The sequence below is a fragment of the Argentina silus genome (assembly GCF_951799395.1).
Source record: "Argentina silus genome assembly, chromosome: 19".
Taxonomy (NCBI): Eukaryota; Metazoa; Chordata; class Actinopteri; order Argentiniformes; family Argentinidae; genus Argentina; species Argentina silus.
This window is the reverse complement of record NC_139673.1, coordinates 8,081,274-8,096,821: the sequence shown is the minus strand read 5'-3', so window position 1 is coordinate 8,096,821 and position 15,548 is coordinate 8,081,274. Positions and strand designations below refer to the sequence as shown.

Below are 15,548 nucleotides of genomic sequence, written 5' to 3'. Positions count from 1 at the left end.
TCGGCAGTGAGATATTTTTTTTTAAATAAAACCTCTCTATCTTGTTTTCGGACTGTTTTCTAAATCCCGTTCCTAACAGTCAGATTGATATGGTAGTTTCGGATGATCAGATCACCGCTAAATCAACTGTAGAGAACAGTCGTAGTGCAGATATCTGGTTGAAGCTGTGGAAATGGGGGCGGGCCTGTGCTTCAGTACGTCCGTTGTGTGTGGGAATATGCAAAACGAGTGTGTGTGTGTGACGAACATGGCGAGGAGTTCCTGTGCAGGAGTTGCTAGGAGACGGGTTGGTATTGTCCACCCCCACAGAACAACACCCACCCCCCCACTGACCTCCTGTTATGTGTACATGCCCTGTGGAAGAAGGCCATCTCTCTCTTCCTGTTCCTGGACCGTCTCACAGCCACTAAGCAACACACACACACACACATACACAGGATGTCCTTAACAAGAGATCCCTGATGACTCAGCAAATATTGTTGTTCCCTAGCAACAGCAGTCAGATTTCCTCCAAATAACCCAGTTATGGAAAACTTCCCCACTGATCTGAATTGAGGTCAGCACAGGGACATTTCCTCTTGGCTTATATATAAATGTAGGCTAGATGTTGCACATGTACGTAAGCTGCCTTTTTTGTGTGAATATCTAGAAGTCATACAGTAAGTAACTCGTTATGTTATCAGCAAGTTAATCATTTCAAGTACTACTGCGGAGTAAAATGTGAGAAATGTGAAATGTGAAAATAACATTTATTCGGTAGAAAGTACAGTTAAGGGATAAGCACAATCCAAATAACAACACGACACCATACGAAACTGATTTCAATGTCTTTATTTTCAAAACAATGATATTGTTTCAAGCTTTTGAACAAAAATGATCCTGATCACAACATTCCATGTCCTGCTGAGTACAATGGCTAAGGCAGGGCACAGCATCATAACCAAGCCACCTGCTTATTGGTGTCTGAAGAACTCTGAGGGGAATTACTAATTATAACACTGAACGGTGATCATATCAGAGGCTTCGCTCCGGTTCCCCAAGCTCATTCACTAGTCTGGCCTCTCGTTAAAAAAAGCCAAGAAGCTCACAAAGTGAAAATAAAAATCGGGGGGGGAACAGTAACACCACACAGTGCACTGCCCAATATCATATGAGGTACAATAGCCATTGTAAAATAATAACAATTATATTAATATTTCATAATAATAGTAATTACAAAATAAGTGGGTTTGCTGAAATGTATTTCAAAAGAACTACAGTAACAGAAAAATAAATTCCTTTGGTCAAGTAAAAAAAAAAAAAAATTAAAACTAGGAGAAGTCGGCCCTTCAGTCTTGTGTCCCCTGGGGGGGTTGTACAGCCCACCAGGTCCTGGAGGCTCTAAGGCTGCGGAGGAGGTGCCAAGGCAATATGGTTATGGTGCCCCTCGCTCCAGGCTGCTGGAGGGGGGGGGGGGCATTGGGGGTGGAGACGGAGGCGGGGGTCAGCAAGGGGGGGGGGTCTGGGGGTCGACAGCAGCCGAAGGGAGAGGGCGATGTCCTCAGACAGCGAGCTGGGGGGGGGTGGGTGGGCGGGGTCGGGGGTCAGTAGTCAGACGGCGGGCGAGGGGGCGTCCGGGTCGGGCTCCTGGTTGTTGTAGTTGTTGCTGTAGTGCTGGGCCCTGGGAGGGAGGTGGGGCAGGATGTCCAGCTCATCCACCTGGGGCCCGGGGTTCATGACCACCAGCTGGTCCTGAGGGATGTCGGCCGCGGCCGCCGCCAGGTTGGTGATGGACTTGCTCTTGACGCACTGGAAGTCCACGTGGCGGCTCTTGCCCTCCTCCTTCTCCCAGGACATGCGGATGAAGGGCCGCTGGACGTAGTTGTAGATGACCTCCGGGCGACCCCCGGGACGCTTCTTCACCTTCTCCTTATACGTGGGGTAACCTACACGCACAGCACAGACAGACAGTCAGTCAGTTCACAAGAGTTTTAAATATATGTTTTTAGGGCATTTCTGCTTTATTGGGATAGAGAGCGTCGAGATTGACAGGAAGGATGGGTGAGAGAGAGAGGAGGGATGACATGCAGGATATGTCGATGGCCGGAATCGAACCAGGGACCTTGCAATGATATGGTACGAGCCTTAGTGTGCTACGCCACTGAACGCCCCGGTTCACAAGAGTTTACAATGATTTTACATAACACAAAATCTATTAAAAAATCTATCTACGTCGTATTCTTGTCTTCATATGACAGATGCTGACACGTACATTGACTGAGCTCTTACCTTCAATTCCCAACCTGATTTTCTTCAGACCTCTGTCCTTCAGAACGGATTTGGCAACATCTCGATTCTCAATGTACTTGAAGAATCGGTACAGTTTCGTACTGTATATTACTGAAAAAAAAAGATGAAAAAAAAAAATAGACAGATCTTATTAGACAAAACAGAACCATCTGTTCTTCATAAAATCATCGACAGTTTTTTTTTTCTTCTGGAGAGAATGACGTGGTGTGGGTGGGGAGGAGTGTGTACGTGTGTGTACGTGTGTGTGCGTGTGTGTGTGTGTGTATGCGTGTGTTCGCCCACTCACTCTGTGAGTACTCCTCTCCCATCTGCGGCGGGTACTCTTCGTCCCAGTCCACCACGTCATCGTCTGTGAGGACGACGATGTGACACTCCCTCTCCCCGCTCTGGGCGCTGGCCACCATCAGAGGCAGCACCATCTCCTCCAGGTAGAACTCAAACTGACGCCGTGCTCCATCGTTAGACAGTTCGTGCATCAGCGCACCTGAGGAGAAGAGAAGAGAGGAGAGCAGAGGCTCAGTCAGGAGACGTACTTTAGACGCGCGCGCACACGCACACACACACACACAGACACACGCGCGCGCGCACACACACACACGCGCGCGCACACACACACCCCCACACACAGCTTTGTACTGTCACACTAAAATTATCTCCGGTCCACGGAAGGTAATTTATGCAAAGTGCTACAAAGCTTTCGGGAAACCTTAAGAGTGCCAACTCATAGTACGCTGTCCGTGAACTCTGGATGCTATTTGTTGACTGCGCCCTCTAATGGCCAGAGATTGGAAGGTGTCCACAGGCCGGTGTGGTAACAGGAAGGTGGGCAGCAGCTACTCACTGAGATCTCTGCACTTGATGGTGCTGTAGTCAAAGGAGATGCAGAGGTAGTCACATGCCTCTCTCAGCTCGGGGATGGAGATGCCATCGGGGCAGCGGATTATCCCAGATTTGTAGTAATCCTGCCAGTGAGAGAGCACGTCAAACACATTGTAGTCATTACAGACGATCCCTCCCACAGACACCACACAGGCCCTGCACAGACTCCCCTACACACACCGCACACACACCGCACAGACTCCCCCACAGACACCGCACAGACTCCCCCGCAGACACCGCACAGACACCGCACAGACTCCCCCCGCTCATACACCACACATATCATCCCCCCCCCCCCCCCCCCCCCACCACCACCACCACCACCACCACCAAATGTAAAACAGCAGTAACAGCTTTGGTAAATAGCTTTGGTCAAAACAAAATGTGAATCTTTCAGAAACGAAGTGCTGTGTCCCGGCTTATCAAGTCCACATCTGAATCAATCAGCCTCCATCATTTCACATCAGTAGCCTAGAGCCCGTGGTATCAATGTGTGTGTTCATTCTCAGGACATGCAACGTTCAGCCCCTAGGGTGAGTCACGCTATCGGCCAAAGTAAACATTCCTCTTGAGTCTTTACAAACAAGCGACACGTCATTTCAAACAATAAACAACTAAGCGAATCAATTCATGAGTAGTGCGAAGTACGTGTCGCGAAGGAGCAAAGGTTATTGATGATTAGCTTCCAGGAGATGTATTTCTTCAATAATAATGCTTAGTTCCTCATTGACTGACTGATTGGCTGTTAAAAAGGGGGTGTGGTGCTTGGTAACCCGGTGAGGACTGACCAGAATGGCTCTGAACACGGTGGAGCTGATGCCCTCCGCCACATCGTACTCTCCCTTCTCATTGGGCCGTGTGAAGTTGTGTTCCCTTCCCGATCCAAACATTCTGCAAGAAAACCGCAATTGTCTGACAGTTTGTTTGTATTCAAATCGAGGAAAAGATACGATACACATTGTGACGCATAAAAAAAGGGGTGAATTTGGGATGATGATGAGGTTTTAAGCCCTACCTGCCCAGCATGGTGTTGGGCTGTGCGGTGAAGATGGAAGGGTCCACCACGAAGCGGGTGTTGTCGACGATGAGCGTGACCCTCTCTGACGTCCTGATGCTGCGGGTGCCCACGCCCGCGCCCGGGGAAGCGCCCGCCCCCTCCTTGGTGTTCTCGTAAACGAACACCATCTCCCCCACGCCCACGCCCATGCCCACGCCCACGCCCACGCCCACGCCCAGGCTCTTGAAGGCGCCCTCGGTGCTGGACAGGCTGCTGTTGCGGCTGCTGACCACTCCGCTGCTGCTGGACGAGCCGCTGGGGGACACCCTCTGAGGCCGGGGGCTGCTGGGCCGCGAGGACGGACCCCCGTCCCGCTCGCGCTCTGCACACAGAGAGGCCAATCACAGGTCTGCTCACAGCCAATGACACAGACTAACTTCCTACTACAGCCTTAAATGTATATATTTATATACAGTACCAGTCAAAAGTTTGGACACACCTTCTCATTCAATGGTTTTTCTTTATTTTTATTATTTTCTACATTGTAGATTAATATTGAAGACATCAAAACTACGAAGGAACACATATAGAATTATGTAGTAAACAGGTCTAACACAGGTATATCATATATACATACATACATGCATATTCTCAATAAAAGGCATTGCTTCCTTCAACTTGGCAACATTATGATTTCCCAACTTGCTCTCCCACTCTGTAACTGGTTCTTCAGCGGAGTGAGTGGGTTGGGTGTGTGATGTACCCACCAGAGTTGTGCTGGCGGGTGGGCGAGGTGACGTTGCGGATGCAGGGGGTGAGCTGGCCCTCGCCCCTCTCGTGTGACGAGTCCCGGGAGCGGTCGCTGGAACGGCGGCGGTCTCGCGAGCGGTCACAGCCCCCGCTGGCCCCGTGCAGGCTCATCTTCACCACGTCTGTCTCCAGGCGACACGCACGCCACTGAGCGCTGGCTAGAGACGAGAGCACACTAAATACCACTGGCGGTTAAGCTCTGGCCTATATGGTCACTTACAGAGCACACTCACTAAATCAATCTCTCTCTCTCTCTCCCTCCCTCCCTCTCTCTCTCTCTCTCTTTCCTTCCCTCAGGTATTACAGCTTGCAGGTCACAGACCTCGGTGCTGCTGCAGTGAAACTCCAATCCCCTGTCTGCTGTAATTGGAGAGCCAGTCAGGACCAGACACGGTATTGACACCGTCTGCCGCCCAGGGAGTGAGTGCGTGGGTGTGTGTGCGTGGGTGTGTGTGTGTGGGGGGGGGGGGGGTGGATGACGACAATTACTAAGTCTTCCTTCCTGGAATCAGTATTTACCTCTCGAGGTAATTATTACTACACCCTTGGCACACTGTGTGAGTGCAGTCACACACTCACTCTCAATGCCCTGAGGAAAGACAATGGAAAGTCACCTATAAATACAGAGAGCATATAGAGAGACGCCATCAAACTGTGCAGAATGCATACCCCTCGTGAAATAATGTGTGTGTGTGTGTGTGTGTGTGTGTGTGTGTATGTGTGTGTGTGTGGGGGGGGGGGGGGCGGGGGGGTAAGTGAAGTAAGCTCAGAAGCCCTTTTTAGTATAGGACCACTTAGTCCACTGCTAGATCATTTATGGGGAAAAGGCACTAAAACCAGTAGGCTATCAGAAAAGAAACAGGGCCTTTCATCAACTGAATTAATTTCTATGTATACACACTCATGACCATCCTGTGTGAACATGAGTAATAGCACCCCATATAGGCTTAGTATTGAAATATTAAACATGTTGTTCCAAAGATTCACTAAAAGCAGATTACTGTATGGGACAAAGGCCTGTCCTTCAAAATAATTGAAGCCACATGATTTCAGGGAATGCATTAATCATTTAAGTATATAAACTAAAACATGTTGTGTAGCGAGGCATAGGCCTACTGGGACAGTCTCTTTCAACACAAGTTTTTCTTTGCAAGTTACTGAAGGTAGTTTCTAGGGGGCCCTGAAATATCTGAAACACAATGACCAAAAACTTCAAAAGATCTTGTTTGGGTTTGCCAAGCCACTATACATTGAAATGACTTGACACCTGACAACAGTATCATTGCACTGCATTCAATCCTCCTGATCATGCCTTGCCCATGATCAGTACGATTACTGCCTCTCACCTGGAGTGTCTGCAGAGTTTGCGAGGTCGGCTGCTGGAGGTTTTTCGTTCGCCGTTCTCAGTGTCACTGGAGTTGCTATCATACGACTGTCGACGAGCTGCCATCACCCGCCCTGCACTGACATATCCATCCTGGACTCTTCACCCTTCATAATCTGAAGTGACACATTCATTGATCGGATGACTGATATAGGCGTTAGTTAACCAGCCGTTATCCAAAAAGGTTATTCCAGAGGAGCATTGTTACTGTGCGTGGCTAATCAATACATCTCAGATGAATGATCGATCTAACTGCTCATCTAAAACGTTGATCAATGTACAGTACAGTGACTCATACTTAGCTAAATATTAGACAGGCTAGCTACTGTTGTTGTTGTCACTGGCAAACATGACGATCTAGTGAGCTGACAGTCAGCTAGCTAACTGTGACAAGGACACATACTAGCCACTGCAGCTGATTTGACTTAATTGCGTTTAATTAAACCAATCCATCAGCCAACAAATCACAACAAACGAGCTAGGAAGCTAGGAAGCCCCGAACCTGGCTGGGTTAGCATGCTAGCTGCTAATGATAGCTATCCATTTGAGAAATCTTCTTTTTTTTAACTTCCTAAACATCATCCTTACCTTTATGTCAACTTTTGGTTCATTGATAGGAAGCTCACAGCTACACAACAGCGAAATGTAACTGTACAGACTCCCACCCGGGATCAGCAGTCGTTAGTTAACACTTCATCTTCCTTTTGATTTTTCCCCTAAAAGGCAAAACCTGACAGCTGACAGCGGCTCTCGCGAGATTGGGTTGCGTTCCAAATATGCTTCCTCCAGTCCTAGCTTCCTTGTCACCTCTCCTTAGTCGGTGAACACTTTCTTGTCACCTCTCCTTAGGCAGTGAACACCTCCTTGTCGTCTCTCCTTAGTCGGTGAACACTCCCTTGTCACCTCTCCTTAGTCGGTGAACACTTTCTTGTCACCCTTCCTTAGTCGGTGAACACTTCCTTGTCTCTTCTCCTTTGTCAGTCACTACTTTATTCTTTATTTTTTGGGGTGTTTAGAAAAGGTGGAAAGAAACAAATGCGTTGGAAATACTTTGTCTTTTCGAGACAAAGTAAAAAAAACGAGATAATATTCTTCAGCTGTAAACTGGATCATCCACAGGACAGTTTCTGCTTTTGAACACAATCAACATTTGAGTGTCACATCTCAAAACAATAATACAAAGTTATGTTAAGATTGTGCTCTCATATTTTTTATTTGTTCTTTTGAAATAAATTTTAAAAAAGTATGCCACCATCTAGTGTACATCAACATGAATGTACAGTCAAATCATTAATTATTAGAAAATGTAATACAAAAATAAATAATTATATTATTTAAAAAACTATAAGGTTGGTCCTCATTCATGAACATTACATGAAGTAAACTGCCTGACAAACTGTAACAGAGATGATTGAAACAGTATAGCAAACAATGTTGGAGACATTAGATATTACAAAGGAGCAAGACATGAACAGCTCTACACTTCTTTTTGTTGTTGGTACATTAAGTGACCGTGAACAAATATCTAGTATACAGTACATTTCTTGTTAATTAACATTTCTGGAGATGCAGTAAAAATCAGTAAATAAATAGATAAATAAATAGATAAATAAATAGACACATAAATAAGTATACAGTAAATACATAATTAACAATAATTTAAAATACCTACACCTAAACTGACATTCAACATTTACAATCAAAAAGATGAAGTTTGATTGTGAGATCAAAGGGTTTTGCAGGAGGTTTCTCTTGTGTAAGACTGGAGATGAGACAGACCATGGATTTATAGGCTTAACTTGCGTACAGTTCTGACCCTGAGAGATCATCAGAGATGAGACTCCTGATCTTCCCTGGTTGTCCATGTTGAGTCTTGGCTTGTGCGGCTGCTATGATATCCTTTAGCTTCAGCTGTAGCCAGTCCTGTCTGTCCAGAACCTGCTTGTGTGTCCCGATGTTGTGCATGAGCTGGACCTCACTAATGGACCTCTTTCTGTTGACCAGAGTAGAATTGCAGAAAACTGAGTTACACACAACCTGGAAAGGTGACTTTGCTTTTAAATCCCACAATAAAAAAGGAGAAATATTTATCATGAATCAATTCAATTTGGTTGGAATGAACCGGAAGGAAATTCTATATGCAATGACATGAAGTTTACACCATTTGCCAGCTGACCCTACCTCATTGGTCCTGCCTCTGTGTGTAAACTGCAGATGAAAAGTATCAAAACAATTGTATCCAAGCATCTGATGGAAAGCATACTGATCACCTGCAAAACAAGGAAAATGTCACTTTATCTTCTGTGTACCCATTTAACTCAACTTCTCACACTTTATACTCCAAAAGCTTCAAGACAGTTATGATGTTCATCTTAAAAGTCCAGTACCAGATTCTGAACTTACCAGTTTCTCTCTGTCTGTTAATTGCACAAAGTTTGGAGGTCACGTTTGTTGTTCTGTTGTGCTGTGAGAATCAAGTCCAGCGAGTTGATCAGTGTATGATAAGTCCTTACTCTCCCTTCTCTCCCTTCTTTTTATACAGTAGTAGCCCTCCCCTGGCTATTGATGAGCCACTTTCATAATTGATGGTGATGTCACCCCTTCGATGCTTGCGATGGGGACAGGCATCTGCATGACGACACCTCCACCAACACTCATCACTAATTCACCTTTCAACACCCCTGCCAGCAGCCCTGTTGGTCACACTGCTTTTGAACATGTTCCATGTTGGTCCACCACACTGAACGAGGGGGCCTATTTCAATGACTGGTGCATCTATTGACTCGCATGCCAAACTGCGTACACTTGGGAAGTGCTGAATGTTCTGATATCATTTGTTGTATTTTTCACTAACCTCTACACCAAGTGGAATTCAAGGGAATTCATACAAGTACGGCGATGTTAACTTGCTACGAAAATGCTTTTTGAAACTTCACACTACTGTAGGCCCAAATGACAGCACTTGCTCTCGGTCGTGCCACCTAGATTTCTAACCTTATTCAGCTGAATATTTGAGTTACTGTCTCTAGCTGTCTCTAGCTGTCATCTAAATATAGAAACAAAGTCCTTTATTTATTGTCCACGTCTTGCAAGCACGTAAAGGCTAGATGAGGCCTTGAAGAAGCACAGCTGCACAAAGACAAAGGCACAAAGGAACCCATCCACAGGAGGATTTAGAGCCGCTTTTGGCAGAGAGGAAGCTTCCCTGGAGACAACCGTTGGTATTTAGGCACAGTAAGATGCAAAACGTCCTCAAAACGTCCTCACCGAGGCTATGATGTCAAACCTGCCCCGTGTGACTTCAGCCTCTGGCGTTAGTCTCCAGACCAGCCTGGCAGTGTTCCGTCACTCCCTCCGCACTTCCTGTAAAGGTACCCATCAGGGGGTTGAAAGAGCAAAGAGCACAGCATTCGCTTGCATTTACCCATGCTATTATTCACAGCATAAGGCAAATTGATGTCAGACACATTTGCAGCGAGCTATTATAGGTTATACCGTGGTTATAAATGTATTATGAACTCAAACCACAATACGGACCTGGGCAGTTACGCAGAACACCACGTTTGTGTCCGGTCTTTGATTTGGCCCACTACTTGTGACTTACATGATCTATGGGTCGTGGATAACCTTGTCATACTTTCACAGGACGCGTTAGGTAACCATGAGAGAAGTTTTCTAAATGTGGCAGAGGAATAGTTATGCCATGACAGAAGGAGAAGGTCCCACAAAAGGATCAGATCTAGCTGTCACAGACACCTCCACACAGTGGAATGCAATTGGTTTTTGGTTTTGTGTGTTTGTTTTTTTTCTTCTCCTGTCAATCCATCTTACACCTGCTTTCATACAATGAATGACCTGTCTTTTTTTTTTTTTTAAATGCTCTTGTTATTGTTCCAGTATGTTGTTCTTCACTGTGGTTGATGTGAACTATGGGAATAGGACACCTGTTCCAGCCCACATGATTCTGTTTACTGTGCAGTACAGTACAGACGGTAGGGTCAGGATCCTTCTCAAAGGTCAAAAGGTTGATTTGTGTGATGGCTGTCATGTCATGCAGCTGGGAGGATGGCTATACCGGCTATTGGTCAACATGGTGTCAGGTGTGAGGAAGGGGTACTGTAGGACACAGGAAGTAAAGGATGCGTAGAACAATAGAGTTATCTAATGCTGACTCGCCTATCTATACATCCTATAGCTACATATCTCCATTATAAACGGCTTAAAACTCTCCACCTGTGAGCCCTGCCTGCTGGACAGGGTGGGCTGGCACACGTGTAAGTAGTAACCAACTTGTTCTCATTACCTCATGTGGCCACGATGTGAACCATGCGACTAATGGTATGCTGCCTGCTGCAGTGGTGTGCAGGGGACCTCGACAGGGATTATGGTGAAGAATGGTTTACGCCTTACGGTACAAACCATTAAGTTGGGTCACCCCCATGTCACAATGGCAGCAATACACATGGAAATCACGCAGGTCCCTGTCTATATTTGTATCATTGTACTAGATATATAGAACAAAATGAACCTATAATTAACTATTTGTTGTGCTCATAATATGTGGATGTACTAGATTGTTTTGCTGTAACATGCAACTTCTTCCAGCAGGGGACAGACATACTGCTCTCTAACCTCTGCATTGTATCTGCAAAGGTATGGGAAGGCACACAAGCAATGCTTTCCCTGAAATCTATAAACAGAGTTCTATTTTTTAAGAAATTAGGTCACTTCGCTTGTATGTATCATGTAACAAAATAGAATATATTTAGACGTTATTTTTACCATCATCACATCATGCTATGTCACCAAAACAAACAGATTTAGAGTGTATTTCGATCGCAGCGTTAAGATATATGATTTATCACTTTTGAATAGGTTAGAATGCAATGGTGGGCCACGAGCTATTCAAAGGAGTGTATATCACAGTTCTCATGGCCAGCCAACAGCATGTCACGGCCGCCCTCAAGCCCTGTGAACCCCGTTTTGATCTCTGATTTGTCTGATACACATCTCATCAATGTCATCTAATGGTCGACACTAACGCTACCTTCCATCCATCACATACATTTGCCCTACTCCTCTGTCTGACTGCTGGCCACAGGTGCTTGGACAGTCACATTGGGATCTGCTGTTGTTCACAGAGAGCATGGTACACTCACACCTACATACACTCAGGGGATGATAGTCTATGATGAACTCATGGGGCCGTGACTTTGATTGCTTTTGGATTATGGTGTTTATCGGTCAGAAGGGATGGTGCAGAAAATAGTTGTGTGCTCACCGACTGAAAGGTCTCATGGTGGGTGTGTGTGTGTGTGCATGTGTGTGTGTCCGTGTGTGCGTGCGTGCGTGCGTGCACGTCAGTGTAAGTAAAGGATCTGAAAAGGGTTTCAATTTGTCCAGTATTTTCCCCACAGTACCCACCACTGGCCATGAACAGCATATCAAACAGCAGCCTGCTGGAGAAACAAAGTCCAGGCAATGTCTCTGTACCATGCTATCCTGTCAGCTCCTGTCTCTCTCAGCCACAAACATGCTTCCCTTCCCTACTCCAATTTCTTTGACACTGCAGCATCTAATACTTAATTATCCGCTTTGTATTCTCTGCGCATATTTGCTCATATGGCTGTTCCTTGCTTCCTAAGGCAAATCTGCATTTCAGGCTCCATCATTTGATGATGTGAAATTCTGCTGAGGCTGCGGAAATGTTGAAGGGATTCCAACAACGACAGTAATGAAAAGGCAAACAACCCAACATTCAAGCACTAATAAGAACAGGAGCCCTATAAGTCTCAGAGCAGGGCAGCTTCTCAGTATCATACACAAGGCTGCACGCTACAGCACGGTGTCCACAGTATCCACAGTGTGCTGCTGTCTTGTGATGTAGGAATCTGTCTGCATCCCACTGGGAGAGACTAGACTTGCCACACTGCTAATTGCCTTCTGATAACTTATGCAATGCTAATATGTGTAACAATCTGTCAGCTCTATACACATGCTGCAGCAACTCAAGGCGGCTGTCATAGCTTCTACTAATAACACTGAAATAACTGAGACAACTCATTTTACTGTGTGTAGAAAGATTAGGGAGATATACGTAATTACAAATGTCGTTACAGACTTTACTCCCATAACAGTAGAAGCAACTAATTGAAGATGTGCCACACATTTGCATAAACAACAGGCAATTTCATATTATCTCTCCATGTGATCAGAGCATAGAAGCGTCATCACTGCATCGGATCAGAGGAGGGGAGAAGGGGCCATTTACTTTGCGGTTTTCAGCCCCAGGACTGTGATAAACCTATCCACTCAGGCCCTGATTAAGTTACACAAAGATCGAGCTCTCCCCTGTGCCAGTTAAATGAACCTTGATTTCTATCACTGATTCAGACAACTTGGCACTCAGATGCAGGGGAGAGAAAAGCATTACTCAAATATTTTTTTCCCAAGGCAAATGCAAATTCCATTTTTAAATTAGGATTTCATCTGACGGGACAATTTAAAAAGCATTAGCATTCAGATACTGTAACTAAAAAGAGCCTATTAGCTGTAATCACAATTTGAAGAATTATGTGTCCTTTTGTGTGTGTGAGAGAGAGAGAGTCTGTCTGTCTGTCTGTCTGTCTGTCTGTCTGTCTGTCTGTCTGTCTGTCTGTTTGTCTGCCTGTCTGCCTGTCTGTCTGTCTGTCCGTCCGTCCAACCGTCTGTCTGTCTGTGGGACAGACACAGAGAGCAGGGAGACATTTACCCTTTATCATTATAAACCAAAATCCTAATTGAATCTTCCATTGACATCAATGCATTACCTTTTTCAAGTCAATGCATTACCTTTTTCAAGTCAATGCATTACCTTTCTCAAGTAACTCACCTTTGCCATGTCATGGTCTCAGACTCATTCTGCAGCACTCTACACATTTACAATGGAGGGGTTGAACACTCTGGAGGACTGTAAAGGGATACTCCTTCCAGCTGCTTTGTGAGGCCTATCTGACCTGTGAACTGTGTGTTGTGCATGTCTCTCTGTCGTTTGATCCCTTAGCCAGGCTGGGGCAATGTGCCAAATTAACCCTGACAGAGAGGACAAGCAGTACAGGTACAGCATCTCCAGAATAGAGAGAAACACATATAGATAGTCTCGATTCGAACAGCACTGCTCATTAGGATACACAGGGTAGTCCTCTGTGGCTCAGTTGGTAGAGCCTGGCGTTAACAATGCTTAGGTTGTGGGTTTGACTCCCGCTGGGACCATATATACTGAAATGTATGCACTCACTGCAATGTAAGTTGCTTTGGATAAAAGCGTCAGCTAAATGGCATATATATGCATACACATATCATCATCAAGGTGTTATTAGATAGTTACAGAATGACATTGTTTGTGGCCCACCTCATTTTATGTCAGATTCAAACTGACGCAAATGAGTGTAGATGACATGATTACGCTAATTAAGTGCTATTAGTAATGGCACAGTACTCCTGCCACAGCGCAGTACATTGACAACGGAGGCTACGAGCCTGATTGAAGGCACGCACTGAGCCGTACTGGACCGTCTGTCCTCTTACCTGACCGTTCACAACGACGCAACTTCATTCTTGAGCCACTAGAGGTCACTATGGCTCCACATACACACATACCTCTGGGAACTCCAGTGTCCAGAGTACTCAAGTTTACTGGCAAATTCCCTTATTTGGCTGTGACACATCTTCTTTAAGAAAGATGCACATTTTTTTCACTATGTCTTTTTTTATCAATATTTCCAATCCTGTCTGAGGTCCATCGCATGTACTTACAGCTCAGCCAGGGAGGCCTTCTGTTAATTTAATAGGGAGGTCTCGATGATCAATAGGTGTCTAGTAATTGGAATTCAGCTGGCGAGGAAAAGTGGCCTGATTGGTTTCGATTGGGGTTCTGGCTATTATGTTGTTGTGAGATTTATGATCGTATTCCTTTCTACTAGTTCAGGAACTTCTCTCATCCCTCTCATGAATTAGCCGTCTGCGCTGATGTGTGTGTGGCATTAAGTGGTCTCGTCACTTGTTAACGATTTTATATATCACTTGCTTTCATCTTAAATCTCTGAACTTTACGTGACATGATCAAAAGCAAAAGATGAAAATGTTGGAGAGCCAGTAGAGTTCATAGGTATACCCCCTCTGGAGAGGGAGATCTAGCCTGAGTGCATCTCTCTGTCTTGCAGTTCAATACGCCTGAAAAAGTAGAAATGTACTGATGTGAAAAAATATCATGAGAAGTTAGAAAGTTCTGTGGGGAAAAAGCACTTTATTTGTGCACCTCTGGGAGCCCGCTACGCCCGATGATCCCAGTATGGTTCTGTCGGAAATTAGATGGTGGAGTGTTGCATTGTGGGATGCCTGTAGAGGACTGGGGAGGCACGGGGTCTGGTGATTGATGGGCAGGTGCTCTGACAGTGTGTACTCTGAGAGATGGAGGTATTGCCTCTACAGCAACAGCCTGTCAACCCGCTGACAGAGTGACCCTCCTCCCCACAAGTCAACAAACTCTCCTCTCCAAATATTGTGTTCATAGGGCATGAGGTCCTTTTGAAGAGCAACAGCCGAGCCTCAAAAAGTGAACAAAATTGCTGTTATTATTTTTGGAAGATTTCCAAAGGATCAGTACGTCCAATTTGTCCAATGCTCGAAACATACATACAATAGGAAAACCATTGCATTTTTTACATGCTGTACAGTACAATTGTCACTTGTCATAGAATGAACAGAAGCATATGCTGATTTGATCCATGGATATTTACTATTATCTCCTCTACCCACTTATCAACACAATGATAAGCACTGTAAATGCCAACTCATTTGAATTATTCATTCCTAGCAGCTGTGTTGCTGTGATACAGAGTTCCAAACTGTTTTACATATTATTAATTCACTTATCACAAATACGCCTGTGTAATCATGCGGTGTGTTTTGAGCGAGATACAAAACAAAACAACACATACATATCAACTTACTTTTCCTCCTCAGTTCCTGGAATCTAGAGTCCTCATACCCATGAATGACAAGGAAATCAGCATTGGTTACAGTCAGGCAAAAGCCTTGACCCTCCTCAAATGACCCATTGCTGAGCCACTGTGTAACATTGCAGACCACATCCCTTAGGCTTAGTAAGACAAATGCACATCAGATTGGTGGTGCCAAATTACTTTGGCA

The 15,548-nt window shown here is 45.2% G+C and overlaps 1 protein-coding gene across 3 annotated transcripts; it reads right to left on the bottom strand.

Annotated features, from left to right (window-relative positions):
- Nucleotides 1-822: 822 nt before the first annotated feature.
- On the bottom strand, nucleotides 823-7,089 carry btbd10b (BTB (POZ) domain containing 10b). 3 transcript variants are annotated; one of them, XM_083690899.1, is made up of 9 exons: nucleotides 6,948-7,089; nucleotides 6,322-6,475; nucleotides 4,933-5,150; nucleotides 4,184-4,547; nucleotides 3,957-4,059; nucleotides 3,131-3,251; nucleotides 2,576-2,773; nucleotides 2,269-2,379; nucleotides 823-1,925 (listed from the first exon to the last, which is right to left on the bottom strand). In XM_083690899.1, the coding sequence occupies exons 2-9, from the start codon at nucleotides 6,423-6,425 to the stop codon at nucleotides 1,591-1,593; spliced, it is 1,554 nt and encodes a 517-aa protein (XP_083547025.1). In that variant the 5' UTR covers nucleotides 6,426-6,475; nucleotides 6,948-7,089; the 3' UTR covers nucleotides 823-1,590. The 3 variants fall into 3 exon arrangements, with proteins under 3 accessions (XP_083547025.1, XP_083547027.1, XP_083547026.1); XM_083690901.1 differs by having other exon boundaries at nucleotides 4,933-5,133; XM_083690900.1 differs by having other exon boundaries at nucleotides 4,933-5,129.
- Nucleotides 7,090-15,548: the final 8,459 nt, after the last annotated feature.